This window comes from Phocoena phocoena, chromosome 19 (genome assembly GCF_963924675.1).
Source record: "Phocoena phocoena chromosome 19, mPhoPho1.1, whole genome shotgun sequence".
NCBI lineage: Eukaryota > Metazoa > Chordata > Mammalia > Artiodactyla > Phocoenidae > Phocoena > Phocoena phocoena.
In genome coordinates this window covers 18,091,881-18,119,646 of record NC_089237.1, presented here as the reverse complement: position 1 = coordinate 18,119,646, position 27,766 = coordinate 18,091,881, and the positions used below count along the sequence as shown (strand labels likewise).

At 59.1% G+C, this 27,766-nt stretch overlaps 1 protein-coding gene across 2 annotated transcripts in view; it reads right to left on the bottom strand.

Annotated features, from left to right (window-relative positions):
- HDAC5 (histone deacetylase 5) overlaps positions 1–22,573 on the bottom strand; it is a 29,388-nt gene extending 6,815 nt beyond the window's left edge. The window contains exons 1-12 of one of the 2 annotated variants that reach the window (XM_065896585.1): positions 22,552–22,573; positions 15,615–15,689; positions 4,058–4,331; positions 3,830–3,999; positions 3,605–3,719; positions 3,192–3,322; positions 2,909–3,055; positions 2,707–2,819; positions 2,284–2,415; positions 1,841–2,063; positions 654–865; positions 65–391 (exon numbers count right to left, since the gene is read on the bottom strand). In XM_065896585.1, the coding sequence (XP_065752657.1) occupies positions 65–391; positions 654–865; positions 1,841–2,063; positions 2,284–2,415; positions 2,707–2,819; positions 2,909–3,055; positions 3,192–3,322; positions 3,605–3,719; positions 3,830–3,999; positions 4,058–4,331; positions 15,615–15,689; positions 22,552–22,573 (1,941 nt within the window). The remainder of the gene's footprint in view (positions 1–64; positions 392–653; positions 866–1,840; positions 2,064–2,283; positions 2,416–2,706; positions 2,820–2,908; positions 3,056–3,191; positions 3,323–3,604; positions 3,720–3,829; positions 4,000–4,057; positions 4,332–15,614; positions 15,690–22,551) is intronic. The other variant, XM_065896586.1, reaches the window with a different exon arrangement.
- Between the last annotated feature and the right edge of the window lie 5,193 nt (positions 22,574–27,766).

The window sequence follows — 27,766 nt, the reverse complement described above, 5'->3', positions numbered from 1 at the left end:
GGAAAGATAGCGGGGAGGACGCAGGGGTGGTGATCGAGATCGAGGGCTGGGGCAGAGGGGGCACCTTTTTGTAACCAGCGCTGGACTCCTCCAAGTCGGGCCCCTCCTCAGCACCACTCTCGCCCTCCTCATCCTTGACCTGGATGCAGTCCTCCTCCTCCTCCTCCTCCTCCTCCTCCTCCTCCTCTCCCTCCTCCTCCTCCTCCTCCTCCTCCTCCTCTTCCTCCTCCTCCAGGTCTTCCTGTGTGCTCTCACTCTCCGTGGAGCCTTCTCGGGGTATGGCCAGGGCCCCCTCCCCCAGGAAGGCCTCCTGCTGCTCTGTCAGCTCCTCCTCTGTCTCCTCGGGGTGGGTGGTGGGCTGCCGTGGCAGCTCCCCAGTCTTGGTGAGGATCTAGGAGCAGAGCAAGGAGGCGCGTCAGCTGGGAGGGGGCGCGGCTATGCAGCCTGTGGCCCAGGAGGTTCTATCCTTCCCTCCTCTCTCCCCGGCAGACAGCGGCCCAGCCCATACAGACCTTTGATGTGAATTAGAAAAAGGCAAGGCGGCTCCTCTGATGCAGCCTGGGGAGTGGCCTGGGTGTCAGCCCCCTGCCAGCCCGGCACCCTCTGTGTCCTGACCCCAGCACGGCCCCGGATGTTTGCTTCTCCCGGCTCACCTTGCCCAGCTGCAGCTGCTGCTGCTTCTGCTTCTCTAGGAACTGCTGGTGCTGCTGCTGCATGACCAGCTGCTGCAGGGCCTGGGGGCTCTGGGGCAGCGGCGAGGACTGAGTGCGGCTCAGGGGCCGGTGCCGAGGGAGCTTGCCTACCGTCCGCATGCTGGTGGCCACGCGCTCACCCGTCACCAGCGGGGACTGCCCGTGGAGCGGCACTGTGGAGGTGGTGCGGGGAGGGAAGTAACCATCACTGTCAGGGCACCAGACTCCCACTCCCATCCCGAGACTCTCCCGCCTCTGGAGCAGCGCCGCCTCCATACTCAGGAGAAACCCGCGAGGGGCCTGGAGCACCCTGCCCCCAAACCTGAACCCCGTTCTTCCTCCTCCCCACAACTGAACAGTCTCGCAGCTCAGAGCCACCACCTCTGGCAAAACGTCCTGGATTCACTTACGAGCACGTATAGTCTTGGGCCCTCCGTGTGCATGAACAATGACTAGTTCTCCCCAGCTGCAAGACCTCCCTGATCATGGACGTGGATCCCACCCAGCTGGGAAGCCTGGAGGCCAGGGTCACGTGTCTTTTAAGCAGAACCTCTTCTGATGCCACCAGCTACTTATGGGCTGACTGTCCAAAGCCGCGCTGTCCAATCCCATAGCTGCCAGACACACGTGACCACTGAGCACTTGAAACATGGCCTGTCTCAACTGAGATGTACTCTAAGTGTGAAATACGCACCAGATTTCAAAGACGGTATGAAACAAAGTAAAATATTTCATTGCTAACTCTTCATATTCATTTTATGTTCAGATGATAGTATCCTAGACATACTGAGTTAAGTATATGTCATTAAAACTAATTTCACCTGTTCCTTTTTACATTTTGTAACGTGGCCACTAGAACACTTTAAAGTACACATATGGCTTGTATTATATCTCTACTGGACAGCACTGCTCTGGAATGTGAGCTCCATGACGACGGCAGAGTTCGGGAACAGTGCCTGGCCGGCTGTAGGTACTCAATAACGTCTGTAGAATATGGAAGAAATCAATGATGCCGTGGAGGGGAGCTGTGACAGGGCTGGTGAGGATCCCTGGCTACTTCTCCCTGGCAGTTGGTCTTTCCCTGAGCCCTCAGAATGGGGTGGGGGGGGGCTGACACCCCCTCCTCGGACAGCTGCCCGCCCACTCACCAGCGATGAGGGCGGTCTGCTGCCGGGCCTGCTCCAGCAGTAGCACGTGCTGCAGCAGGGAGGCGTGCCCGTGGGGGCTGGTGTCGCCCTCCAGTGCCACGCCCAGCAGGCAGCCGGGGATAGAGGATGTGCTCATGAACTTGCCCGTCAGGGCACCACCCTGCCGCAGGGACTGGAGGGCCTGCCTCTCGGCCTCCTGCTGCGTCGAAAGCTTCGGGGAGGCCTGGGGAGAGGAGATGGAGATGAGGGAGGGGTTTATACTGTCCCCAGTCATGCCGACTTTGGACCAGCATCCCTCACCTACCCTCTGCCCACCCCCAGCTCTGGGGGAGGGCCATCTGATCTCCATCAGGACCCTGGGAGGACAACAGCCCCAGCCGGGGACATCCAGGACCGAAGACCTCAACACCAGAGGGAGGACAGGGTATGTGCCCCGTACTTACGGTGAGGTGCGAGTTGGTGACAGTGACCGTGGCCTGCAGCCCTAGGGAGATGTTGGGCAGAGAGGGAGACGTGTAGAGGCTGAACTGGTTGGGGGAGCTGTCCAGAGGGAGGGCCCGGTGCTGGGGGAGCATCTGGGGAGCAGTTGGGAGAGACAAGCATGAGAGCAGGCAAAGGGGGGCCACCTGGGGCCAAGGCTGAGGGCTCTGAATGGCGCCCCGCTTCCTGCACCAAGCCCCACCTTGGGGGGACTGAGAGATAAGAGCCATCCAGAGGCCCGTGGGACAGATCCCACTTCGGGGCAATAGGTCCCTCTAGCCTGTCCACGCAGGCAGAGGGTCCCTGCTGGGCACGCTCAGCCAGACAGACCGGACGGGACAGAAAGCAGCGCTGGCCCACCCGCCCAGCCCTTGGCAGGCCTGTACCTCGGTGGGGATGTTGGGGACTGAGCCAGTAAAGCCATTCTCGGCGATGGTGCTGTGGGAGCTGTTAGGAGAGCTGGGGCCGGAGCCTGGCGCGCTGTTGCACACGGCTGCCGCTATGGGAGAAGTGGCTGTCACCTGGGCCTGCTCGGAGCCACCCCCCGCTCCCCGGCCCTCAGAGCAGGGACAGGAGAGGAGCCCTTACCTCCAGGCCCGGCACCTGTGATCTCAACAGCTCTCTTCTTAAAGGTGCTAATGACAGTCCCGTCCTTGCGACGCAGGAGGGGGCTGCTTCTCCGCTCGGCCACCTTCTGCTTTAGCCTCGAACGTACTTTTAAGTTGGGTTCGGAGGCTGGGGAGAAGGCAGCCGGGGCTCAGACACACGCACACAAACGGACACACCTGCGGCCTAGCCTGGCCCCTCCACATTCCCACCTCTGCCCACCCCACCCACCCATACCCTGGGAGGCCAGGTTGTACTCACTCACCTGTTTTGCGGAGGGGGAAGTCATCGCGGCTGTCGTAGGGCCCAAGCAAAGGCAGTTTGTAGGAGGGAGGCGTCCCAGGGGGGCCGCTCTGGGGAGGGGAACTCTGGTCCAAAGAAGCATGGTGGGCTCCCCTGCAGGGTGGAGGGAGGGGATGGAAACAGATGTAGGTTATCACCCAGGCAGCTGGACCGGCCACCAAGCAATCTACATTTATGAAACATCCACTGCATATGGGGATAGGAAATGGATCCTGGGGAGGGCAGCGAGGAGACAAACAGGGGTGGGAGTCTCGTCTCCTAGGAGAGATTACAGGGCCCCTATATGGCTTCAGGCCAGGAGCCCCTTGCCATCCTGCAGCCAAGCAGCCCCTGAGCAGGACACCTGTGCAACCCATGCCTGCCAAGGGCCATTACCAGCATTTGGGATGCTGTGGGAGGGAATGGTTGAGGCCGCCTGGTGTGGGCTCCTTTGACTTCGACAGGAGGAATTCCTGGAGCCTCAGCTTCACCTCAGTGCTGGCGATGGCACCTGCGGGACAGGGCACAGCTGACCCGGGAGCTTGGGGCCAGGTCCCCACAGCTGGGAGGCGTGGGGCGGGGCAGGAGTCCCAGCTGGCCCCGAGCGGCCCCAGGCCTTACTCTCTTTGCTCTTCTCCTTGTTTCGCAGGATGAGCAGCTGCTGCTCCAGCCGCTGCTTCTCCAGCTCCTCCTGCCGTTGCTGCTCCCGCTGCCGCTGCTGCTCCAGCTCCTGCTGCCTCTTGGCTGCCAGCATCTCCTGCTGCTGCTGCAGGGGCGCAAGGGGAGCGAGGCTGGGTGAGCCGGGTCCGGGCGGGGGTCAGAGGTCTGGGTGGCCCCCCACCCCCGCGCCCTCCCTCGCTCACCTTGAGGTGCTTCTGCAGCTGGACCTCATGCTGCCGGGTCAGGTGGTCGTGCTGTTTCTGGAACTCAGCGAACAGGAGCTGCTTCTGCAGCTGCTGCTGCTGCTTGAGCGCCAGGAGCTCCTGTTGTAGCTGCTGCTCCCGCAGCGCGGGGTCCACGGGGCCTGCCAGCGCACCCCGCAGCTCCACGGGGCTGGGGCTGCCTCCTCCCCCGCCCCCCATGGAGCTGGGCATGGCTCCTGGCAGCACCGGCTTCACCTCCACTGCGGGGAGAAGAGACAGGAAGGGGTCAGTGGGCCATCCCAGACCCCACCGGGCCCTGGCTGCTATGCCTGGGGCCCAGAAAGCTACCAGGCAGGACTACTAGAGCCAAAGAGAATGGGGGAGGGGGGAGTCAAATCCCTCTGCTCTGTGGATACAACCTTCTGCCTTCATTAAATGAGATCGAAGCCATGAACTTCACTAAGAAAACGTGCAGGGCTTCCCTGGTGGCGCAGTGGTTAAGAATCCACCTGCCGGGCTTCCCTGATGGTACAGTGGTTAAGAATCTGCCTGCCAATGCAGGGGACACAGGTTCGATCCCTGGTCCAGGAAGATCCCACATGCTGTGGAGTAACTAAGCCCGTGGGCCACAACTACTAGAGCCCACGCAACTAGAGCCCATGCTCCGCAACAAGAGAAGCCACCGCAGTGACAAGCCTGCATACCACAACGAAGAGTAGCCCCTGCTCTCTGCAACTAGAGAAAGACCGCAAGCAGCAACAAAGACCCAAAGCAGCCCCAAAATAAATAAATAATTAATTAAAAAAAAAAAAAAAAAAAAAAAAAAAAAGAATCCACCTGCCGATGCAGGGCACACGGGTTCGAGCCCTGGTCCGGGAAAATCCCACATGCCGCAGAGCAACTAAGCCCGTGCGCCACAACTACTGAAGCCTGCGCGCCTAGAGCCTGTGCTCCGCAACAAGAGAAGCCACCGCAATGAGAAGCCCACGCACTGCAATGAAGAGTAGCCCCTGCTCACCGCAACTAGAGAAAGCTCGCATGCAGCAACGAAGACCCAACACAGCCAAAATTAAATAAATCAATCTATTAAAAAAATAAAAAAGAGAGAAAACATGCATAAGCAAAGCAGGGTACCTGGAAGATCACGAGTGTTCAACGAAGAATATCGTCATTGATAGTTAAGGCCACTGGGCATTTTCTGTGAGTTACTTTAGTGATAAGGAAACTGAGGTTTAGAGAGGTGTAAGTAACACGACCAAAGACATACAGCCAGGTGATCAAGGAAGCAAGATGTGATTCCAAACCCTATACTTTTTTTGTTTGTTTGTTTGTCTGCGGTACGCGGGCATCTCACTATTGTGGCCTCTCCCGTTGCGGAGCACAGGCTCCGGATGCGCAGGCTCAGCGGCCATGGCTCACGGGCCCAGCCGCTCCGCGGCATGTGGGATCTTCCCGGGCCGGAGCACAAACCCGTGTCCCCCGCGTCGGCAGGCAGACTCCCAACCACAGCGCCACCAGGGAAGCCCCAAATCCTATACTTTTAACCACCGTCCTTCCTGTGCCTCCTCCCCCACCTCTCAACACCACACAATCCCTGCCAAGAGGCCTATATACTACAGGAGAAACCGAGGCACAGACGTTAGTTCTAGAACTAACGTGGCTAGCAGCCAGGGACCTCTCTAAGCCCAGGAGAGGGCTGTGGAGACCCTCTGGGCATCCCTATTCGTTCCCCTTTTCTCTGCCCCACACTCAGCTAGGGCAGATGGGGCGGGCAGGAGAGGCTATGGGAATACGGGGTGGGGTGGGAGCAGGAGGCCGCAGGAAAAGGGGGGGTGCAGGGCTGCACCAAACCAGGGACAGGAGGGGGCTGGGAGTCAGACTCGCTTCCTTTGCTGGATTATCTCCTTTCAACAGTTTTATTGTAATTACCCTGAAAATGCCGCTATATATAGAGTGAGCCAAACAGCAGCTGTGCCTGGGGGGAGGGGGGAAAGAGAGAGAGAATGGGCGGGCAGGCGCAGGGAGGAGGTGGGAGGAGGAGACAGGAAAGGAAAGGGAATCAGACAGGAAGAAGGGTAATGGCAGGGGGGGCTGGCTGGAGCCAAGGCAGAGATCTCAGAACTCCAGTCCCAGGGAGAACCCGCGGGGAAAGGGGAAAGGGGTGGAGGGAACTGCTGGGTCCCAAGACCTTGCGTCCAGGCCCCCCATGTGGACCATGGACCAAGGGGCCCCAGGAAGTGGCAAAAGATTCCAATGGGCTTATGGGAAAGATGGGTCTCGACCTCTCGATCCCTGTATACTGTCCTCTGGTCACTGAATGTCACTCTCCACCACTGCCCTACGGTTGCCAGGGCAACTGGGCAAACACCACGCCAGCAGGGAGCCCCAAGCCCAGCCCACACCCCACAAAGCTTCCTGACGCCTGCAGGAAAGGGAAGGCAAGCTACCCACTGCCTGGAAAGGAGGAAGTGAGAGAGGCAGGGCCAGACCGTCTTGTTTCTTTTCCACTTCTTTCTCCAAAGACAGCCCTCACTTTCCCCACTCCAGCCCAGGGAGGCCACAGGGAGCTGGGCAGACTTTCCGGTGGCAAGGAGGCCCACTCCAGCCCAGGCCTGCAGAAGGAGAGACCCCACCATCCTGATGGTTGCCGGTGTCCCCTGCCCTCGCGAGCAGGCCTCTGCCCAGGCCCCCACTGCCATCTCTTATCAGGAGTGGAGAGGGAGCCGGGAGGGGGGCTAAAGGCTGAGCTAAGAAAGGCTCCCACACCCACTGCAGTCTGTGAGCCTGGATCTCTCCAGGGAGCCTGCACTGAATGAGTGTCCCCCCAAGGCAGGGACAAGGCCTGCTGAAGGCCAAGGCCATGCTACCCTCATGGCTGAACATGGCTCCTGGGACCCACTGGAGATGGGAGAGGGAAGGTGGCCTGAGCATAGTATCTTTCATGCTCCCCATTAGCCCTTCTTCCCCCAGCACTGCCGGGCACATTCCTCTGTGGTTTGCCAGCCAGCCACACTGACGACTCTGCGGCCACAAGGCCAGAGCCACATCTGCAGGAGTGGCCAGATGTGACCAGGAGGGTGGGGTTTTACACACACACACACACACACACACACACACACACTCACTCACTTTCCCTCCTAACCCATGTCCTGCCCCAGCACCAGGAGGAAAGGCCCTGGGAAACTACAGAGGCCCTTTCTGGAGGTGGCCGGCCCTGTCCAGGGTGCAAAAGTAGGATGGCAGCAAGGAACCAGCAGCCAGCCTCAGGTGTCCCCAGCCCCGGAAACACTCAGCAAGGTCCCAGGCTGGCCGGAGTGTTATCTGTTCCTAGGCAAGGCTGGCTTGGCCCATGGCACTCTGATCACTCAGCCAAGAGGTGGACAGGCTTCAACCTGCTCCCGGCAGTGCCGGGGCTGTGGGAGCCGGATGCCAGCCCGCCCGCCCGCCCAGGGAAGGGCAGGGGTCCAAGTGCTCCTGGCTCCCAGCAGATAACCCTGCTTGGGCTGGAACTGCCGCCAGCAGTGCTGGCTTCTCTTGCAGGAGCCCTGCAGAGAGGGCACGGGCTCAGGCGAGGGGACTCTCCCACCAGGGCTCCCGCACAGCCGCTGCCGCCGCTGCCACCGCGGCAGAGATGCTAGGTCCTGTGCTGCGGTCGCAGCCTCAGTCCCATTGGTATGCAGGTGGCGGGGCGGCCGGCAGGCTCTGCCACACAGCCTTGTTCCCACACAAGCAGGAAGCACGAGCGACTGGGAATATTACTCTGCAGGCCCTGTGGGGCCTGGACAGGATGCAGCAGCCCGTGGGTCTGCAGGTAGTAGCCCGGCTCCATCCAAGATGGAAGGGGCTGCGGCTGGACAGCTGGAGTCAGGGAAAGGGTGGGGGGAGGCACAGAGCCCCCCAAATGCAGTATTCTGGGCATGACACCTAGAGTGTGGCTGGCCTTGCTCCCCCTCGAGGATCTGTGCCCTCTGCAAGCTTAGCATGAGCAGAGCTGGTGGCAGTGGCTGCCTTGAGAACCAAGCACCTGGAAGGGGAAATGGGAGTGTCATGATAGGAGGAGGCTCTCGACCGCCTCCTGGTGGACTGAGAAAGGTGGCAGGACCTCTGGAAAGGGAAGAAAGTAGATGGAGGAACACTGGTCCCTAAGAGGACAGGCTGGGGACTCTGGCCAGCAAAGGCCTGGGAAGGGGTCACATGGGAGGGCACGGCCTCCTACCCCAGGCCTCCTCCTGACAGAGAGCGGCAGAAGTGGAGAGGAAGCCGGTAACTGACCCAGGGACCTCCTGCAGAGGCAGACAGAAGAGTTCAGGTCTGCCCACTCCATACTCCTCCCCTTCCGGGGACTCTGACCCTGCCTCCTGGGAGCTGTGGCCTTAGGAACTGGCGGCAAGAGAATCCTGTCCTCCAGCCTTCGGAAGGACTAACCAACACTGCCTCCCCGGAGAAGCCCCGGCCCAGGCAGCTGGGGGGGCAGCCATCAGAAGGGCCCCGCACACACCAGGCTCTGGCTTAGAGCAGACCACTCTGCCCAGCTCATGGGTACAACTGAGCAGCGCCAGTGATACTTTAGCGACACTTCCTTCCCATCTAGCTGGGCTTCCGATCTCTCCATGAGCCCCATTGCGCCATCAGCCCAGCGGGGGCTCCCACAGCAGATTCTCTGGGCAGTACTGCCAGGGATACCCTGACTCCTCGGGGCGGGGGCGGGGCCGGGGGGGTGGGGGAAGGATGACGCAGGTGCTGACAGGGTAACCTCTGGGATGACTGCCAGCACAGGCTTAGACTAAAAAGAGAGTGTCCAGGCAAAGCGACACTGCCCCCAAGCAGACAAGGGGTTCTAGGACACCAAGAGCAGGTTTTTAGCAGCACCTTTGGGAAAAGGGTTCAAGATAAAAAGCAAGGTCAAGCCTTCCTCCTGCTCTGAACACAGCACAGGCCATGCCCCAGCTCCCAGCCTTCTCTTGGAGAGGTCACCAACTCCAGTATCCCTGTGACCCAAACCCTAGCAGCAAGGAAATGGTACCTTGAGTTCCCCCTGGAGAAGCACCACAGTGGGTAGACTGACCTGGTAGACCTAAGAAGCTTAACAATTGGCTCTGAAAAGACCCTGCTCCCAGAAGCCACCAGCCACAGAAGGCTGGGGGGAGGAGGGGAGCCAGGGTACATAGCGTTTGAGGGAGGGGTGTATTAAGCGGTTTGGAATGTCTACACAGGATGAAAATGAGGCCTCTGCAGATAAGCCCTGGATCTGAAGAGCTACTACCCCCAACAAGAAGAACGAAGAGGGAGAAAGGGGAGGGTTCACCTGCTTCAGCTGCCTCGTGTCACAGACAAGGAAACCAAGCCTCTCGGGCTGCTGTGCAGGAGATCTCACCATTTACGTCGCAGGGACTCAAACCCAGGTGTCCCGGCTCCCAGCTCAGGCGGGCTCCGTCTGAACACTAACCTACGCAGTGCTAACTCCAGTGCGGGGCATCCCAGGTGCCCAGCAAGAGCCAGCCCTAGAGAACTGGCCCCTCTGGAGAGGCAACAGGCTGGCAGCCCACCCTAGAGGGCAGTGCCTTCCACCAGCACCCAGGCCCTCAGGAGCTCCCTCAGCAGTCTGGGGTGTCAGCGGCTTCCTTAAATGTCAAATGACCTCGTTCTGTTCCTCTGGAGAATGGGAAAAGGCTCTTGTCCCCTTGCTGGCCTTGAGGGATTTTGGAAGGAGGCAGGGAACAGCATTTCACACTCCTCCCCATGACGCCGATGACCCCTCCCCACCAAGGACGGTTTCCCATGATCTATTTCTGTGCTCTTACGTGACTAGGGAGGCCAATTTAGGCTCGACAGGTTCTACCACAATGCAGACAGTATTTCCACATGTGCGAGCTGGGGATGACGCTCACCTAGCAATTTTCCCAACTCCCCATGCAGCGCAAGCCAACACACATCACGTAATGGTTAAGAGCGAGGGCTCTGGAATAAGAGAACACCAGGGTTCGAGTCAGCCTCTGCCACTTCCCAGGGCAAGACACCAAGCCCCTCCTTGTGCTGCGTGCGGGCATCTGTGAAATGGGAGGAAGAACAGCACCCACATCCCAGAGCTGCTAGGGCTCCGGAGAGATAACACGTGCAGTGGGGCTTGGCGCAGAGCCTGGGAAAATCTCAGGAGGTACTAGTAGAGGCTATTAATGGCTGACATTTGTGTGTGTCCTGGACCCCTCTGGCGGTCTAGTGAAGCCTAAGCTCTCTTAGCGCTCTCATTTCAGACCGTCCCAAGGTCACTCTGTGGTCCTGTCCCAATCAAAGCCCTTCCAGTGGGCCCCACACAAGCCGGAGCAGCCGGCAGCTGGATCCCAGCGCAGGAGGAGGCATCCCTGGGAAGAGCCTCCTCCCGGTGGCAGCGCTTCCTGGCCTGTCTCTCCGGCCTCCCCTGCCTTGTTAGCTCCAAGAAGGGCCACCCTGTCCTCTGAGGCTCAGCCCACAGCGGTGGGATCCCTCAGTCCCTTAAAAGCATTACTTAACACAGGTGAGCACAAGCTTTGGTCCCTGCTCTGGGGCCCCAGCTCCCGGCAGTCAGAAAGCCTTTCCAGGTATCTGGAAACTTTGCTGTGCCTGCTGCAGGCAACACCCCTCTCCCCAGGACCATTCTACATCCACCTGGGGCCAGGACTCGGGTGACCCGAAGCCCCTCTTAGGCGGAAGCAACGTGAAACTGATGTCAAAGACTCAACTCCCCCAGTTGACAGAGGAGGAAAGTAAAGCCAGAGATGGAAGAAATTCATCCAAAGTCACCTGGAAAGGAGGCAGAGGAGCCGGGGCTTAACCCTGGGTCTTCTGGTTCTCTCTCGCCTCCCACCAAAACCCAGGAGAAATCTTGAAGGCTATTCCTGCACTTAATGACAGCAGGGAGCCAGACTCCGTGTGAAGGATCCAGGGATCTAGATGGGAGACCTGGTTGGCCCCAGAACCCCAGAGCCGAGAGTGCAGGGGAAAAGGGGGCCAAGTGAACGGAACCCCCAGAAACCTTGAGGTAGACCGTGCCTCTCAAGGACCTTAAGCTTAAGGGATGCAGAGCCCTGGTGGAAGGCACAAAGCATCTCTCACCGGCAAAAACAGAGTCAGTCACCGGTCTTGAGCAGCTCTCTGGAGGAGAAGTAGACTCACTTCTCCCAGCCCAGCCATTTCCAGGAAACACTTGGGCACTAAGCTAGAAGCAATGAAAAGGCACACTAACCGTTCAAAGTCTGCAAATGTTGCTGGGACTGCTCGCTCCACACCTGGGGTGGACAGCAGGGGCTCCAGGGCAGGAGCTCTGCCTGCACTACTCCCCGAACACAGCCCAGCCCGGAGCGTCCAGCAGAGCGCCCTGTCCCCCTGGCCACTTGTCATAATCCCCTGCCCCGCTGGGATTCAGACACCTGCTCCCCAGTGTCTTAAGACATCCTCCGTCTCCAGACTGCCAGGCTGCTGGGAGCTGGATTTGAATCTGACTGAGGCAACAGCCTCCCTCCCTCTGCAGCTGGCCTTCTCCCAAGAGTCCCAAAGCCCATCGAGGCCTTCTAGGGAGACTGGTGACATCCACGGGCAGGCTGCTAGGCCCCATGACCCCTGTCCATAGGACCCCTGCCCATACTCCAAGCATGGTCTGAGCCTACTCACATCAAAATCATCTGAGATGTGTTCAAAATGCTGGTTCCTGGGCTGCCCTACGGAATCCGAACCTTGGGGTGGGGGTGGGGGGGTAAGGCTTGGGAATCCGCATTTTAATAGCTCCCCTCGGTAATTCTGTGGCAACTGAAAGTTTGAGAGCTACTTTCTCACAGTGTCCCCCGCTGGCCGCATTTCTGCTGCCAACCTGACAGCTGTTACAGCTGTGTGCGTGGACACGGTTAATCTGATTTCCTGTCTGGCAGCTGTGTAGCAGGGAAGGGACAGCTGAGGGTCTCAAAAACAAGAAGAGGGGATGGGGTGGGGGGGGATGGGGGCAGGGGAGGCTGTCTGAATGGGACAGGGTGTTCAACTTTGTTCCTGAGCCCCCTTCTCCCCCCTTGGGCCGAAATCCCTACAGGGAGGGAAACAGCTGATCCAGCGGCCCCCAGTATTGGTAGAAAACAGTCTCCTCCCAGAAACCTCAGGAGCCCCCCAAGACCAGAATGGTCTCTCTGGTCGAGGAGCACAAACTTTGGAAGCAACAAAGGCAGACCCACCACATAAGGCTGTGCAGGCTGTGTACTGCAGAAGGGCACCCAACTGAAGGGGCAAGTTGGGGGCTGAAGTCTAGCCCATGCTCCCAGTGCTAAGCCATGCACTCTGGCTTGAGGATACAGCCACCTGGAAGAAGGGCCACCTTTAAGACGTTTGTACAGGGAAGCTCTTGTATGGGTTAGACGTCGCCCTACACAAAGCCCTGAGTCGGAAGCCCAGCCGTCATTTACTCTGGGACCTTGCGCAAGTTCCTTAACTTCTCAGATCCTCCTCAATTGTAAAACATAGCTATTTATACCTTTCCGAGGGAGATAAGGTAAGGAAAGCACCCTAATACCCATCATTTAGTAGATTATAATATTAATTCCCCTCCCACCCCAGTCTCGCACTTCCGACCTACCCACACCCCTATGCCTACACACCCACCTACCTAGCCAAGCTTGGAATGGTATGGAGAACGTGAATAAGAATATCCAGGGGGAAACCTCAAACCCAAACCCCATGGCACTTCCCAACATGCATAGCATCCCTTCCTGGCATAAGCGGGATTCACACCCTCCCTCACTGGGGAAAGAAGACTCCTCCTCCACGCCTGCTTTTAACATCCTACACGTTGCCCAAGCAGCAGTGCGCTGCCCAGTCCAGGCCAGAAGGAAATCCAAGGCCCAACAGAAGGGAGGCAGGGGATCCCCCAGCACTGCATCCCTGGGAAACCCTCACCAGAGTTCAAGCTCCTGGGCTCCCCGAGCCGGGACCGAGCCTGTACGAGAGGGGTGTCCACTGTGTGCTGGGCTGTTGCGGGAGGAGCCAGGCAGAGACCCCATCTATCAAGGAAGACCCGACAGCACTAGCAGAAGCTGTGTTTTGTCCCCGTCCTCAAGCAGGAACAGAGGAGAGCACCCCACATCCTTCGTGGGCTCGCCGGCCAAGACTCTGGCTCACCCACCAGGGCAACTTACCATATCTGTCTATTCACCTAGAGGACCAAGCCCCAGAACAGAGCCCAGGAACCCTGCTGTGAACCCTGGATGCCAGTGTCCTCAAGCAACACCCCTCAAGCAACATTCATTCATCCATGTGCCCGGCACTGTGCTAAGTGCGCACAAGACAGTCCAGAGAGCCAAGGATGCCCCTAAACTAGGGCTCCAAAGACTGACTGCTGGAGTGGGCAGAGGGTTCAGGGCAGACACCCACCCTGGAAAGCCCCTTTTCCTCAAGCCCTCGGGCTGGGGAGGCCTGGCAACACACACTGCCCAAGAAGCGTCCCTGGACACCTGCTTTTTTAGCCACAGGCTTTTGCATCCTGTCTGGAGACTGATCAAGAGATGGAGAGAGGAGGTGGCGGGGGAGGGTTGGGGGGGGGAACACCAGGCTGCCTGGCCCTCATGGCCGTGTTTATCCGGGGTGGATTTTTTTTTAACCCAAAGGTTAAAGCGTTTCTATTTGAAACATCTATTTACATTCCAGAGTCCAAAAAAAAAAACACAAGGCAGCCGAGCTCCAGGCCTATATCTGTCCCCAGCCGCGTCACAGACACAGCATCAGAGCTGTGCAGGGGGAACATTCTTAGCCCTCTCCCCGAGCCGCTGAGGTGACTCACGCCTCCCTCCTGCCAGCATGGACCACGCCACCGCTCAGACGGCTAGGCAGTGTGCATGTGTCGGGGTAGGGGGTGGGGGGGAGGGACTGGCTGGGGGGGTCTATGCAGGGACAGGGAGCCTTAGGGAATGGATGGGATCAGCAGGGTTCCAGCCTGCAAGGACTCTGGGGCCCAACTAGAAAGAGGATGAGAGAACGTGCTGAGGAGGAAACTTCAGGCCAAGCGCCAACTGCTTCTGGGAGGCAAGGGGCAGTGGGGACAGGATGGGTGGGCTGCTATGGCATCTGCCGAATGGGGTAGAACCACCCCCCAGGCAGATGCTCTGCACAGTCAGCCCTTTGCTTGGCAAGGGACCACCTTGACTCCCAGAGGCTTCAGGATAGGAGTGAGCAGGCAGGTCTTTAGCTAGAGCTGTGAGCTCCACTCGACCAGGGCTAGAACGGCCCTCTGCGTTTACACCCCTCCCAGGGGACTGTGCAGAGACTCTGCACGGCTGGCCCCAAGGTTCCACCACCCCCCCATCCCAGGGGCCTGCACGGGGACTCTCAGGGCTGGTCCCCAGGGTTATGCCGTGACCTGAGGAGACTACATGGGCATCCCTGCTCAGGCAGATGGTAGGCTTGAAGGCTTTTCCAAATGTTCCCCAAACCTCCATCCTCTCACACATCCCAGTCCGGCTGCAACCTTATCCCTGGACAGCTTAGAGTCAAATCACTGGTACTTGCACAGGCACATGGCTCCCACCTTCCAGTTCAAAGCCTGGGACCCACACCCACATATCCAGAGGCAAAGACTCCCCATACATACACACACAGACGCCCACACCCAAGTGCCAAGCCACTGCCAGGAGGGGCCAAGCGGGCACGGGTCCAGCAGGCCCCTCCCTAGAGGAAGCATCTTGTGGTACCGGCCTGGTGGGGAGGCTGTGCCAGGAAGGCCTGATGCTGCCAACAGGTTCCCGGGAGGGAGGAGAGGAGTGGCCCGGCTCTGGGGGACACCACCCCCAGCCAAGAGCCAAAAAGGTCCCCGCTGAGAAGGTGGGAGGGCTAGGGAGTCCTCAAGCCCTATGAGCCTGAGTAACATTCCTTCATCCTCATGGGCTGAGAATAAACCAAAGCTTGGGGGGGAGGAGAGGTATGGGGGAGCCAGAAGCCAAGGCAGCCAAGACCCCCAACATCCCAGCTGCCGGCCTCTGCCTACCTCTACCACAGCTGCATCAAGCCTCCTCCCCAGGTGTGTGATGCCCAGGGCACTCCTGACTGGGCACCGGCAGAAATCACTGCACTGGACCCTCTGACCCTAAGAACCCAGCCAGAGGAGTGGGGGTAGCCTTTATTCTTATGGACACTCGGGCTACGGGTTCCTCCCTTGTCCAGACCCGGGGAGCAGACAGCCTGGAGGCAGGTCACTGACCCACTTCCTCCCCTCTGACCATGGTGCCAACTAGGCCAGGATCCTCTAGTAATCCACAGCCCCCAGCAGCTGATGTCGACCCTGCCCGAGGCCAAAGGGACTCGAAGAGATGCAGCAGAGTGCAGCTGGAGGGCATGGTGGGAGGGCAGGTTTCGGCCCAGGAAGAGCAGGGAAGCCCATCCCAGTAAGCACACCTCCCCTGACTGCACATATCCTCAACAAAGACCTCCAGGAAGATCTAAGCAGGACCCCATCCGGGCGAGACTTGGAGCCAGACGCTCAGCCCCAGAGACAAGGATGCCCAATGGCAGAGGGCAGGCGGGGACACCGAGGCACTTACCTGCCACAGGGAGGCCATGTAGAGGGGTCCGAGGCAGGATTTCCAAGGATGGTTCCCGGCCTGGCATCCCATCTGCTGAGAAACAGGATTCCGTCTCATAGATGGTCTGCAGCATCTCCACAAGCCCCTGAGCCTTGGGCACCAGCAGCATGCCCGGCAGGGGGCCGCCTGAGGCGGGAGTCGGCCAAAGGGAAGGTGGCTGGGCGGGGCCCTCGCTGCTCAGGGGCTCCCTCAGGCCACTGCTGCTGGGACCCGCGCTGTGGGGAGGTGCCTCATCCGGCCTGGGCACTGCAGGCGGCAGGAGGAGCCAGGAGCCCCAGAGCCACAGGCCCAGCTCCCTGCTAGAGGGGCATCCAACCACTGGCCCTTCCAGAGCTCCCAGAAGCGGGTATGGCTGAGCACTCAGGGGACAGGAAGGGGAGCTGAGCAGGCAGGCGGGCTCTCTGCGTTCCCTCCCAGCCCTGGGTGACAGCTCTGGGCCCGGCTCCCTGCTCCTCCTTCCCGAATGAGCCGCCGGCAGCTGGCAGGAGACTGAAATAGCAGTTGGGGGAGGGCCCTGTCTATAAATAGGTGGAGCATGCTCAGGGAGCCGCCGGCCGGCTGCCAGGAGCCCGGGCCTGGCGGAGGCCCCAAGTGGGGGAGGGGGAGGCGCGTTCCACCCCAGGAGGAAGCGCCAGGCAGGGGGATGGGGGCAGGGGAGGGCCTGCATTCAGGGCCAACGCCACAGAGCCGGGTGGCCAGAGCCTGCGCTGGGGAAGGGCACACGCTGGAATACCCACGCATCTGGGAGCAGCTCTGGCGCTGCTCTTGGCTGGCGAGGGGCTAGAGACCCAAAAGCCAGATTTCCTCCTCTATCTGCCCTCTCGCCATCCAGAGCAAGTAAAGGAGCTGGAAGGGTCTGGGAGAGGGTGGCAGACAGGGCCACCTGGCCTAAACTTGCATCTTCCCTGGAGTCCCTCTAACAGCCGACGGATGGGAGTTGATTTAATTTCTGCCCTCTTTCCGAGCTGGGGGGTGGCTCCCCCACCCCCTCGACCAGCAGGCAGACCCCCGAGCAGCAGCTAAAGGGCAGCTCCCGCCTACCCATTAGGGGTGTCACCTCCAGAGGCTGCTCGGCTTCCTTCCAGGGGGCAGGGAGACTCTTCCCGGACAGGCCTCACCCCACCCAGGGAAGGGCACCTGGGAGCACCTGCCCGTTCTCAGAGCACAGGTAGCTCTTCCTGTGGCAGTGTGCCAGGTGTAATGCTAAGAGCAGCACATACATCACCTCGTTTATTCTGCACGATGACCTCAGAAGAGAGGTGCAGACGGGGAAACCGAGGCACAGAGAGATGAAGTCGCTCACCCTAGGTCATACAGCTGTTTCAGTGGTAGGTCTGGGATGTCTGAAGTTCAAGTCTGAGCTCTAACCACCACAACCCACTGCCTCCTGCACAGGGAGCACACGAAGCTGCCCCAGGGTTTCCATTAACAGGTATAATGACCCCCGGTACCCAGGCAGGAAGAGACTTGAGGTTGGAGCCCCTTCAAAAAGAGTCAAGGGGCTGCCAGCATCCAGCCCTTCCCCACCAGCCACCAGCCCCAGGCCTGGCAGAGCAGCCCCGGCTACTGGGGCCCTGCTGGCACCTAAGGCTAGAGGGCCATGAGGACTGGTGACACCCGCCTACCCAGCCCACTGCTGGCCCATCCCTCCTCCTGAGGTTGTGCCTCCCACTTGGCCCCCTGACCTCACTGGAGCCTTTTAATAGCCTGGTTATTCCTGGGTCTGTGTCCCCCTCCCCCTTCCTGACGTCACAGTGGCTATTTTGGAGCCCCCTCCTGGCCCCCTTTGCCCCCAACTCTAGGCATGGAGCCAGGGACACCTGTCCTGTCCCTGGACTAGATGACCTCACCCTCCTGTCGGGAGCCCAGGAGGAGCTGGCCAACCAAGGACACAGTAGCTGTGGCTCCTGCCAGCTGGGGATGGCAAAGGGGCCTCCTGCCCTCAGGTGGGGGGGATCACGTGGATGGGTAAGTGGCAGAGGTGGGCTTTCCCAGGCCCTAGACTGGCTGGCAAGATGTATATTGAGGGAGTTGGAGGTCAACAGGAACAAAACAAAGCTCTGGAGCCTCAGCTTCTCAGCCAGGGCAGACTCCAGAAAACTGGTGATGGAGCAATGCTCCCCACAGGGCTCTGGAGTTGGTAGACATTTCAGGGTAGGTCTGGGGACTTTGCTCAGCACCCCTTGCCCCAATCTCATCCTAGCCAACCAGGCTCTCTCAAGAGCAAGGGAAGGGCAGGTCAAGGTCTCCTTAACAGGTGACAGGCAGCAGACTCAAGGGAACCCAGAAAGCTGGGGGCAGCAGCCCCTCCCAGCCAGGACTCCACCCACCCACGCTGAAAGCAACCAGAAGGGCTGGCTAGCCCTGTCCTGACTCTCTCTGCCTGCCCCAGGCACAGAAGAGTATGGTAGGGCAGCCCTGTTCTGGAAGAGAGGAAATCATCAGTTACAGTGACTCAAAAGCAGGGGCCCCAGAACGTGGAGCAGTCAGAAACCTAAGGAAACACAACTCCCTGTTTAGGAAAGCTGGGAGCACCCAGGAGACTGGGCACCCAGAGGTGGCCAGAGCCGGGGACCCGGGGCAGTTCCCAGCGCTACTATGACTTCCAGTAACAGCTTGAAGTGGGAAGTGAAGTGTCAGACACAGCCAGACAATCCTCAGTGTAGTTCCCAGAATCCTCCAGGGGAATAAGACAGGAGGCCTGGGATGGGGACAAGTGTCTTTTTTTTTCTTCGGAGATTCAAGTCATGCAACAAAGTCTTCCTAATGTCTAATCTCAATCCTTCTTGCTTTATAGCCCCTCTCCTTGCGGTTCATGTCTCTTCTCCATCCCCACGCATCTAGCTCTCCCATGTGTCATCCCACAAACCTTACAGAGCACCCACGAAGCGTGGGTTACAGGAGCCTCATTAGGAACAGGCACCGACCCCTCCCTGGTGCCGCAATGACCTTGCTCACTCTGCTCCCTCCCCTGGAGGCTGGGCTCAGGCCTCCTAACCCTCTAAATCTCGAGGAGGAGAACCTAATGTGGCTCCTTGAGCTCTTGAAGGCTCCCACTTCCTGGGCTCAAGAGGCTGGAGTGGGGGCCTGACCGAAAAGAAAAAAGCAAAGTCTGCTCTGTGCACGGTAAAAAAGCCAAGGGCTGGCCGGGGAGCACCCCAGATGGAGTGTGGGGTGCCAGCTGCCCTGGGGTCCTGGAGACATAGGGCCTGCCTGCCCTCCGGTTCTCTCCTGCCCTTGGAGCCCAGTCATGCTGGAGCCCGTCAGCATCGCCCAGGAGCTGCCGTGCGCCAGGTCCCATGCCAGGTGCTGGCCGAACCATCTCTTGAGACCAAGTCTGGGAAAAATGTGAACACCTACTTTGGCATCTTGCACATCCCCTCAGGGTTGACCCTGCCTCCTCCGGACGTCCCGTGCTAAGCCTTCAATCCCTCTGGAATGATGGGACAGGGGAGGGGAGAGTGGGGCAGATCCTGATCTATAGTGAGCACAGAGGTGTGCCAGCGGGGGCATCTAAGTGGAGAAGGGACACCAGAGTCCACTTCCCAGACCCCCCGCCCCACGCCGACTCTGACCCACTTTCTCTGCCTTCCCTGGGGGCTCAGAGGCAGAGCCCAAGGCTGGGAGGCGGGACACCGAGGTTCCTGGCTCCACCCCACGCCTATGCCCCAGTTTCTCTGGTCACCCAGAAAGGAGGGGGCAGCCAGGAAAGGGAAGGAGAGAAAGTGTGCAGCGAGCTGGGAGATGCTGGGCAGGCAGGTGTTGTCATGAAGCTTCTCTCCCTCCCAAGCTGGGGCTAAGGAACCTGGCCACCTTCTCTCCTGGGGCCCTGTCGCCACACAGACTGGCTCGAGCCTCACCCTTGCCCTCTCCTCTGGGCAACAGCATGGAAGACAGGGCGGTGACCAGAGTGGGCCCAGGCCCCAGGGCAGCTCTTCCAGGCTGGCCAGGGGCACATTCTGTCAGTCCTTCAGTCCCACTAAGGGGAGCAGAAATGAAAATAAAGCCTCGCTCCTCAAGTCCCCTGTTGCCTGAAGAGAAGCCAGACCCCAGGCCGTGGCCTCCTCAGGGAAGCGGGCAGCCCATCAGTGGCTCTGCCTGTACTCCCGAGACTGCAAGAGAGGCGAATCAGGTCAAACGCTGGCCCTCGGCCCAGCCCAGAGGTAAGTGGATCAGCTCCCACTCCCCGGGGAGGACGGCTGAGCCCCAGAAGTAAATCTCTCCAAATCTCTACCTGCCACCCCTCACCCGGAATGTGCTCTCTTACTAACTTGTTTGCTATGAAGGCTGGGATGGACCATCTTCTATTTTTCTTTTCCAAACAGGAAAGTTCCTGCACTGAGAGAAATGGAGGGAAACTGCCCCTCACCCAGGCCTGCCGTTCTGCGCCCTAAGGAGAGAGAAGTGAGTCTCGGGAGGGGGTGGGAGGTGCTCAGGGGCCGGGGCACCCAGGCCTTGGGTACTAACCATTCTCATCCCCATCTCTATCCCCAGCCCCACAGCCTCACGCTCTTCCGGGGCGCCCTGTGAGGTGTCTACCCGGGATGTGGACGCCCAGCTACAATTCATGGTTTCATTTGACTTCCCAGGCTTCTGCCAGGCGCCGGACGCCCGCAGCCCCAGCCCAGATGCCACCCTGAGCTCTGGGAATGGCAGATGCTGGGCCCCTCGAAGGGGGAGGCTGTGTGGAGGCTGGCCCTCGCCCTGGGCCAGAGCAGCTGGAACTCCACAAGCGGGCGAGCCAGGCCCGGAGCCCCGGGAAAACTCGGTGGGAAAGACTTCAGGGCGCTGCCCTGAACAATGACGACGATCCCAGCTCTGAGGTCTGGCCACAGTCCTAAAACCAGCTTCTCAATCTCTGGCCCCCTCTCTTCCTCCCTCCTTCCTGAACACGAGAAGACGGCATCTCCCCCTGCTGGGGGGAGCGGGAAAGCCAGCCAGGAGGCACGGCCAATTCCACAGGCCCCACTCGAGGCCCCTCCTGGCCCGGCTCAGCGCAGATGGATACCTCCAGCCCCTGCCAGCCCTGGCACCAGTGGCTACAAGGGGGTACTCGGACCACCTGCATGTGGAAAGGCAACCCACTGACCTGATCTATCTGAGGCTGATTATCTCAGCCTTTCACTGTAAGGGAATAACAGCCCAAAGCTGGAAGACGTCCTCCCCAAGCCACCAACGGATGCCTCTGGGAGGCTCCTGTTCCCTTGGCCAAGGGTTAGACCCCAGGCCCGGTGTGACTGGAAGTGGCTCCTGGACAGGTCAGCATGGTAGCTCAGGAAGGGAGTGGTTGGCACCCCTGCCGGGCACAACTGACCCTGCAAGGGGCAGTGTCCAGCTGAGATGGCCGAGGGGCTGATGAGAACCCACCAGGCCTCTCCTTCCCTTCGCCAGCCCAGCCTCAGAGGAGGAAGCAGGAAGTCAGGGCAGCCCCCCTCCAGCACCAGAGTCACACAGACCTCTCCACGTCTAACACCTGGCACAGCCCCTGCAGGGGGAATGGAGGCAGGCAGAGGCGGGAGGACCTGAGGGGGAGCCTCAGACCCTGCAGGAGGGGGCCCATCGGCAAAGCTGACCTGGTTAAGTCTCAGGAGCCCAGCCTCCTCCAGCTGGCTCTCTACTCTGTCTGTGCCCGGGGTATGTCATGCTGGAAAGGGAAAGGGGAGGGGGCACAGCCTTGACCAAAACAAAGGTCACAAAGCCAAGCAATCCCGCCAGCTTCGGCTTCCCTGAATCGAATCTGCTGGAAGCCCTGGGGCTGTGGTCAGGGCCACAGGTCGCCAGCAGGGGAGCCTCACAACAGGAAGCATGAGATTGAGCACGGTGGCAAGGACAGGGAACGAGAGGCGAAGGGGCCTGGATTCCTCCCTGGTGCTGCTTCAGTACCATCCTGCAAGTGGGTTTTGGTCTCTAGGCCCTAGTTTCCCTATCTCTAAAGAAGCAGAAATAGCTCCCACCCCTACAGAAAAAGATGTTAAGTGACCGGATGGCCTGTGGGGGGGGGAGCGGTTAAAGTTGAGCAAGATGGACTCTGATCCTTTAAGTCTGTGCAGAAGGAGACAGCCAAGGAGGGAAGGCAGTTATTACTCTCACCACACTGACCCAAGACCCCCCTGTGAAACTCCTGAGGGTCCAGCTCAGGCCATTTGGACACACCCTCACGGGCACAAACCCAGACCCACCCGTACACAAAGCTGCCTGGAGTCCCACCCATTGACTATTTCTGGAAGCACTAGGCAGGCTCCCACGAGCAGAGGGGAATAAGAAACCTCAGAGACCCCAACTTAGGACTCTCCCATGTCCAGGGCATGTCTACCTGGACTCAAAGGAGAGAGCCAAGTCTCCTCCGCCAACATGTCACTGCATGCCCACCCCAATACCACATATCCCAACATAGGCTAAGGCTGAAGGCCCTGCAAAGCGCCACTAAGAATAAAGTAAGGAACACAGAGAAACACTCCACCAGGAAGAGAGGACACCACCACAAAAAAGGAAGCTGGACATTCAGCTATCATAGGGAACTTCTTCCAACATCATCCCCAGACCGCCTGCAGAGGTTCAGGGGCACACATCCCCCTCAGCCCTGCCTGTCTTGGTGAACAGGGCAGGGTGGCACGGAATTGAAGGCCCCTGAGTTGAGAGGGCAGGCCTGGGGACAGAGTTGAACCCATGCCCTCCCAGGGCCAGGCTGGACCGTCAACCCATCAGTTTCAGGTCTACCCCATGGTCAATCACTTTAGGTTTGCCTCTGTCCTTTTCTCACGATGATTCTCCACTCCTGACCCCTTGTTCCCTTACGGCTCAGACCCTGAAGGGCAGCTGGCCTGGGCTGGATACCCATACAGCCCATTACATCCAAAGCCACCCCAGGTGCCTTCTCCAGCCTCCCAGCTCTTACCCGACTCGGTGGGAGAGTTCATGCCGGCTCTGGGCCCGCAGGAAGCTGGCGTTGGGGGCTGGGACGGGAGGGGGTGGAGCTGCGGTGATGTCAAGAGAGACAGACGATAACAGACAGACGGACGGGACAGGAGCCCGGGGCCGCTGTGCCTCTAACGCCCATCCGAGGCCATCCTTCGGGGCGAGGCAGTCAGGCACTCAGAACGGCATCCCTGGGGAGAGATGGAGCAGGGTTAGAGGTCCCCAACTCTGGAATCTGAGAGTCAAAGGAGACCTTGGAGCTTGTCAGTTACACCTAGGGAAGAGAGGGAGGGCCATGGGCCCAGGGGCACAGAACTGGACCAGACCCTGGTTTCTTCTCTTTCTAATTGGTGAGGACGTCAGCCCTCAAGGGAAGGGAAATGGCTACAGTAGCCACAACAAAATCCTTTTTTAGGTGACAATGTCCACTGCCAGGTGGGGAGACCTCACAGACTCCCAAGGGTGCCTGACGTGGGAGATGGTGCTCACCAAAGGAGAAACTGCAGGGAAAGTGCTTCTGACCTCTGTCCAGGGCAGTGGGGAGACGCAGGGCTGATCTGGAGCCCCTCGCAGAACTTAAGGGAGAGACTGGTATCCCAGCCCCAGTAGCCTGAGGTGGGACTCTCATCTTCTCCCTACTCCCTGATCCTTGTGCCACCCAACTCTGGAAACGTGATGTGCTTCTGTCTTGGTCTCCCCCATTCAACAACAGGTCAGAATAAAGAGGGCAACAATTGTTTTTCCTTTACCCATTAACCATGCTGTTTCCAAGAATTTCGAAAGACAGAGACATTCATCCCACATCCGGTGCCCTCTGGACTGGGGGTCCAAGGCCCAAGCCCAGGGCCTTGTGTGTGTTGTATAGGTTGTGCCCTGTGCAACGAGGTCTGAAATCCAGCCTTTGCTCTGCCTGCCAAGCTACACAGGCTAAATCCACCCAGAATAAGGGACACCGTTTTCCAGTTTGTACAAAGGCACCAAAAGGCCCAGCAGTATACCCGCTGAGGCCAATATAGTAAGAGAGGATGTCCCCGTATTACAGGACCATGAGTTTGCCAACCTGTCCCCACCTCTCCAGCTCCCCACCTCGCTCCAGCCCCACAGCTAGTCCTCAAGCCTCAGACACTACACACGCACCCACCTGGGCCCATCCCTAAACAGTCCACGATCCACCCTAGACACGATCTCGTTCGTTTTCTTCCAGATGAAGGCAGGCCCTCCAACACCCAGTGAAATCGAGGTAGCTGGAAGCGATCGATGAGGCCGAGATTTAAACCCTAACTCTGCTCCCCAAACTAGGAAGAGACAATCAGCTCCAGCCCAGGACAGCCCACCTCCTGGCAGGATAAATTCTCGGTAAGCTCTGCATTCTCAAGGATTGCCAGGTGTGGGGCCCATTTGGAGCCGAGGAGCGCAGGAGTCAGCCACGGCAGGGACACAGGAACATACACACAGACATGCACACACGTATGCCATGCAGAGTAGGAAGACCTCAAGTCCTCCTAGGCCTGCTGCCCCCTAGGTTTGGACTCTGTAGCTGGAGCAAGGTGCACTCAGATGGGGAGGTGGGAGGAGGCAGAGAGAAGGGGCTGAATTGCTCCCAGCAGGTACAGGTGTGGGGCAAGGACAAAAGAGGCTGCGCAGGACTGGGGCCAAGCTCAGGAAGGTGGCAGGTGGGCTTGTTGGTGCCCTGGCAGGGCCCGCGTGGGCAGACAGCTCAGCCCATGCCCACCCCGGGGCTGGCGTCCACACCCTTTCCCATGGGCTGGGGAACACAGGTTCAGAAATTCCCACGATTCCCAGCAGCCCGAGTGCCCCAGCCCATCTCCCTAGTGAAAGGAACCTCCACAACAGGGCACTCAGGAGGGGCAGAGCCTCCATGGTACACAATCTACGTTAAGATCTGCCCTGAGCCCCCATTTTCCTCACCCCCTGGGGAGAAGAGGAAGGGAGGGGCTCCTAGAACTCCCAAGGGGCTCAGGACTCTGTTAGGCTACACTCCTGCCCACCCTGCAGGATGCAGCAGGACCCCGGACCCCCATCCACCTGTGGAGAGTGTCTGCCAACACCCCCATCAAGCCTCCCTGGGAAACAAAGCAGCATCCACCGTCTAATCAGGACAGACAGGACAGGTATAGATTTTTTTTTTTTTTTTTTTTTTTTAAATATTTATTTATTTATTTGGCTGAGCCGGGTCGTAGTTGCGGCACGCAGGATCTTTAGTTGCGGCATGCAAACTCTGAGCTGCGGTATGCATGTGGGATCTAGTTCCCTGGCCAGGGATGGAACCCGGACCCCCTGCATTGCGAGCGCGGAGTGTTAGCCACTGGACCACCAGGGAAGTCCCAGGTATAGATTTTTGACTAAGGAGGGCCATGCAAGGGGAAAGGGCAGCTTTATGGTTAAAACCTGAGCTGTTGGGTGCCTCCTCAGCCAGAGAAACTCACTGCTGACCATTTGTTATAGGAAGGTCTTGGTGGGCAGTCAGGGACCAAGGGCTGTGTGGCTCCTGGCACTTCGATGCCAAACCAGTGAGTAGCCCGGCTTCCGTGACATCACAAGTAGGCAGACCCCAGGCCCTGGCCCCATCCCCTGAGAACTCTCTCTTCCAGTCAGACCTCTGTCCCACTCCAGGATCCAAACCCACTTCCCACCTCCAGCCAGGACGGCAGGTAACCTGCTGCATCTCACCCTACAAGCTCATGGCTAAGCCGGGGAGGAAAGGCAAAAACCCTAGGGGAATATCCCGCACTCCATTCACGAGCAATAAAAACTCTGGCAGAGGGTGGCAGGAGAAGGGCAGCCAAGTGAGGGACATGAGGAGGATGCAACGCCTCAAAGGCCAGAAGTTCACAATGCTGCCCTGCAGGTATCTTGACCCTCAAGGAAGCTGAACTCCAGCACCACCAGGCAGCCGCTCTGCCAGCACACCAGCTCCGGCCCTGCTAGAGGCAGGCCCAAGTCCTGAGCACTGAGGCTGGGGACCTGTCCCCAGGTCAAGGCAGCCAGGTGAGCTGTCTGAACCAAATCCTGTGAGCCTGAGACTGCTCACAATATGAGATGTGCCCCAAAGACGTCATCAGAAAGCTACAAGTCCAGATATCCCATCCCAAGGCACAAAGGAACTCTCATCTTGACCCCTCCTGACCATGGCCACGGCTGATCGGCTGATCGCTTTCCCCAGCCTCCAAAAGCTTCCATCGCCGTGTGCCTTCCCCCAAGCTGGCCCACCAGAAGCCTGCAGGCGATCAGAGCCAAGAGGGATGGCTGACTTGAATGTCCAGGGCCCAGACTAACGGAGGGGGGAGGGCAACAGGGGAGGAAAAAAGGCCCCAGGCTGACAAATTCATTTTTGCAATCGGCCCATTTCTGCTTGTCTGCTCAGACGCAGCTCCAGGCATCTGCACAAGCCAGATGGAGGAGGCTGCTATTTCTAGAAAAAGAAAAAGGGTGGGGGGGGTGGGGGTGAGAGGGGAGGGAGGGGCAAGACGGAGGCAAAGGGCAGAAGACCGGGTCTGTTTGCCCTAAAACCTCACGCAGAACGGTACCCCCTCACCAGCACTACCAGACAGAGTCCCCATCCAAGAAACGGCTGGGGCCGAGGCTGGGGTGAGGTGGGGTGGGGGAGAAGAAAGGCAGAGAAAGTTTAATTAGCCAAAGTCGGCTACAATAGGCCCCCTCACGGGCTGCATCAGGTTTTCATTCATGAGCAAGCAACAGTGCTCCAAAAATGCCAAGAACCGCACCCCCTCGCCGTCTCTCCCCCACCCCCCACCAACAGGAGTGCGTCCTCCAGCAGGCTGGCTGAGCCTGATGCCGTGTTCCAGACATCCCTCCTCAAAGGGATGTGAGTAGGAAGAATTAATTATTAAAGAGCAGCTGGTACTTCGGCACCAACTGCACTCCCCCCAGCTCCTATAGCTGATGCCCCCTCCCCCCTGCAGAAACACAAACTCCCCGCCCCACACCACCACCCCCCAGCCCCAGCCCCCATTTCTAAACACACAGCTAAGATGCCACCCCTAGGGAAGGGAATGCAAACCTTTGTCTCTGCAGCTACTTAGAGTGGGTGGGGCATGTGATAGTGCTGCCCTCCCCCCCCCCCAGATTACTCCATCCAGCCACAGAGGAGGATATATTGGGAAGGGGAGGCTGGCACGGAGCTAACATGTCCTCCATCCTTGCCCCCAAGTAAATTGCACCTGGTAGGTCTCTCTGGCCCCTGGCAGGCATACATTCCCGGCATATAGTGGAGACGCTAGGGGCCCACCCCTCTAACTCAGAGACGCCCACCCTGCCTTGTCTGGACATAGCCCAGATCCAAGTCCAAGGGGAGATAGAGCAAAGAGAAGATTCAAGAGAAGGGGCAGGAGGCAAACTAAGGGCTCCCCAAGCTTTGTGTTTAAGAGGAAGAGGAAGGAAGGAAGACTGAAATGAAGAAGCAGGCAGCCCCCAACATGGCTCACCCACCATCCCCAGCCCAGCCCAGCCCAGCCCAGCGCCTAAACAGCCAGCATAGGCTCAGGGCCCCTGTTGCCTGGAACTCGAACTGAGGACCCTCCCTGCCTACATCCTCTGAACCTGAGGAGGCCCAGGGCAGGACCCAGCTCCAGGCTCCAGTCCTGCAAAGCAGTCTGGTCATGGGTCCTTCTGGCTAAGACTCCTGATCTCCCACCCCCTGCCTCCTTTTGTTCCTATGGTCTGCTCCATCCTTCCCTCCCAGTTGGACCCTGAACCCAGTCACCACCATCATCACCCCCAGTCGCCAAAGCTCATTCCAGGCCCCAGAAGCACAGTGGTCACTGTCAGAGTGGTGGGTCTCTTGAGCACCCCCAAGAGCAACTGCAGCTGCTACCCTTCCTCTTTAGGGACACACCTCATCTCAGAAGGCCAACGGGGGACATCATGTGGTCATCTCCTCCCCCAAATGGGGTGCTCCCACCTTCCCCTCTTCTCTCCCCACAACCAGACTCCCAGATTAATTACTTATCACCCAGCCAATTCTCATCTTCCCCAGGGGCCCAGGGAAGGGTGGGGTGGGGAAGCAGCCTACCCAAGTTAAAAGGCACAGGCAGTGTCCCTCTCTCTGTGAGATACAGACCCAGGATGAAAAATGGGGGGCCTCCACCCCAGACAAGAAGGGGGGCAGCTTTCATCTCCTAGCTCTCTCTCTCTGGCTCCAGGGTGTCAGACGG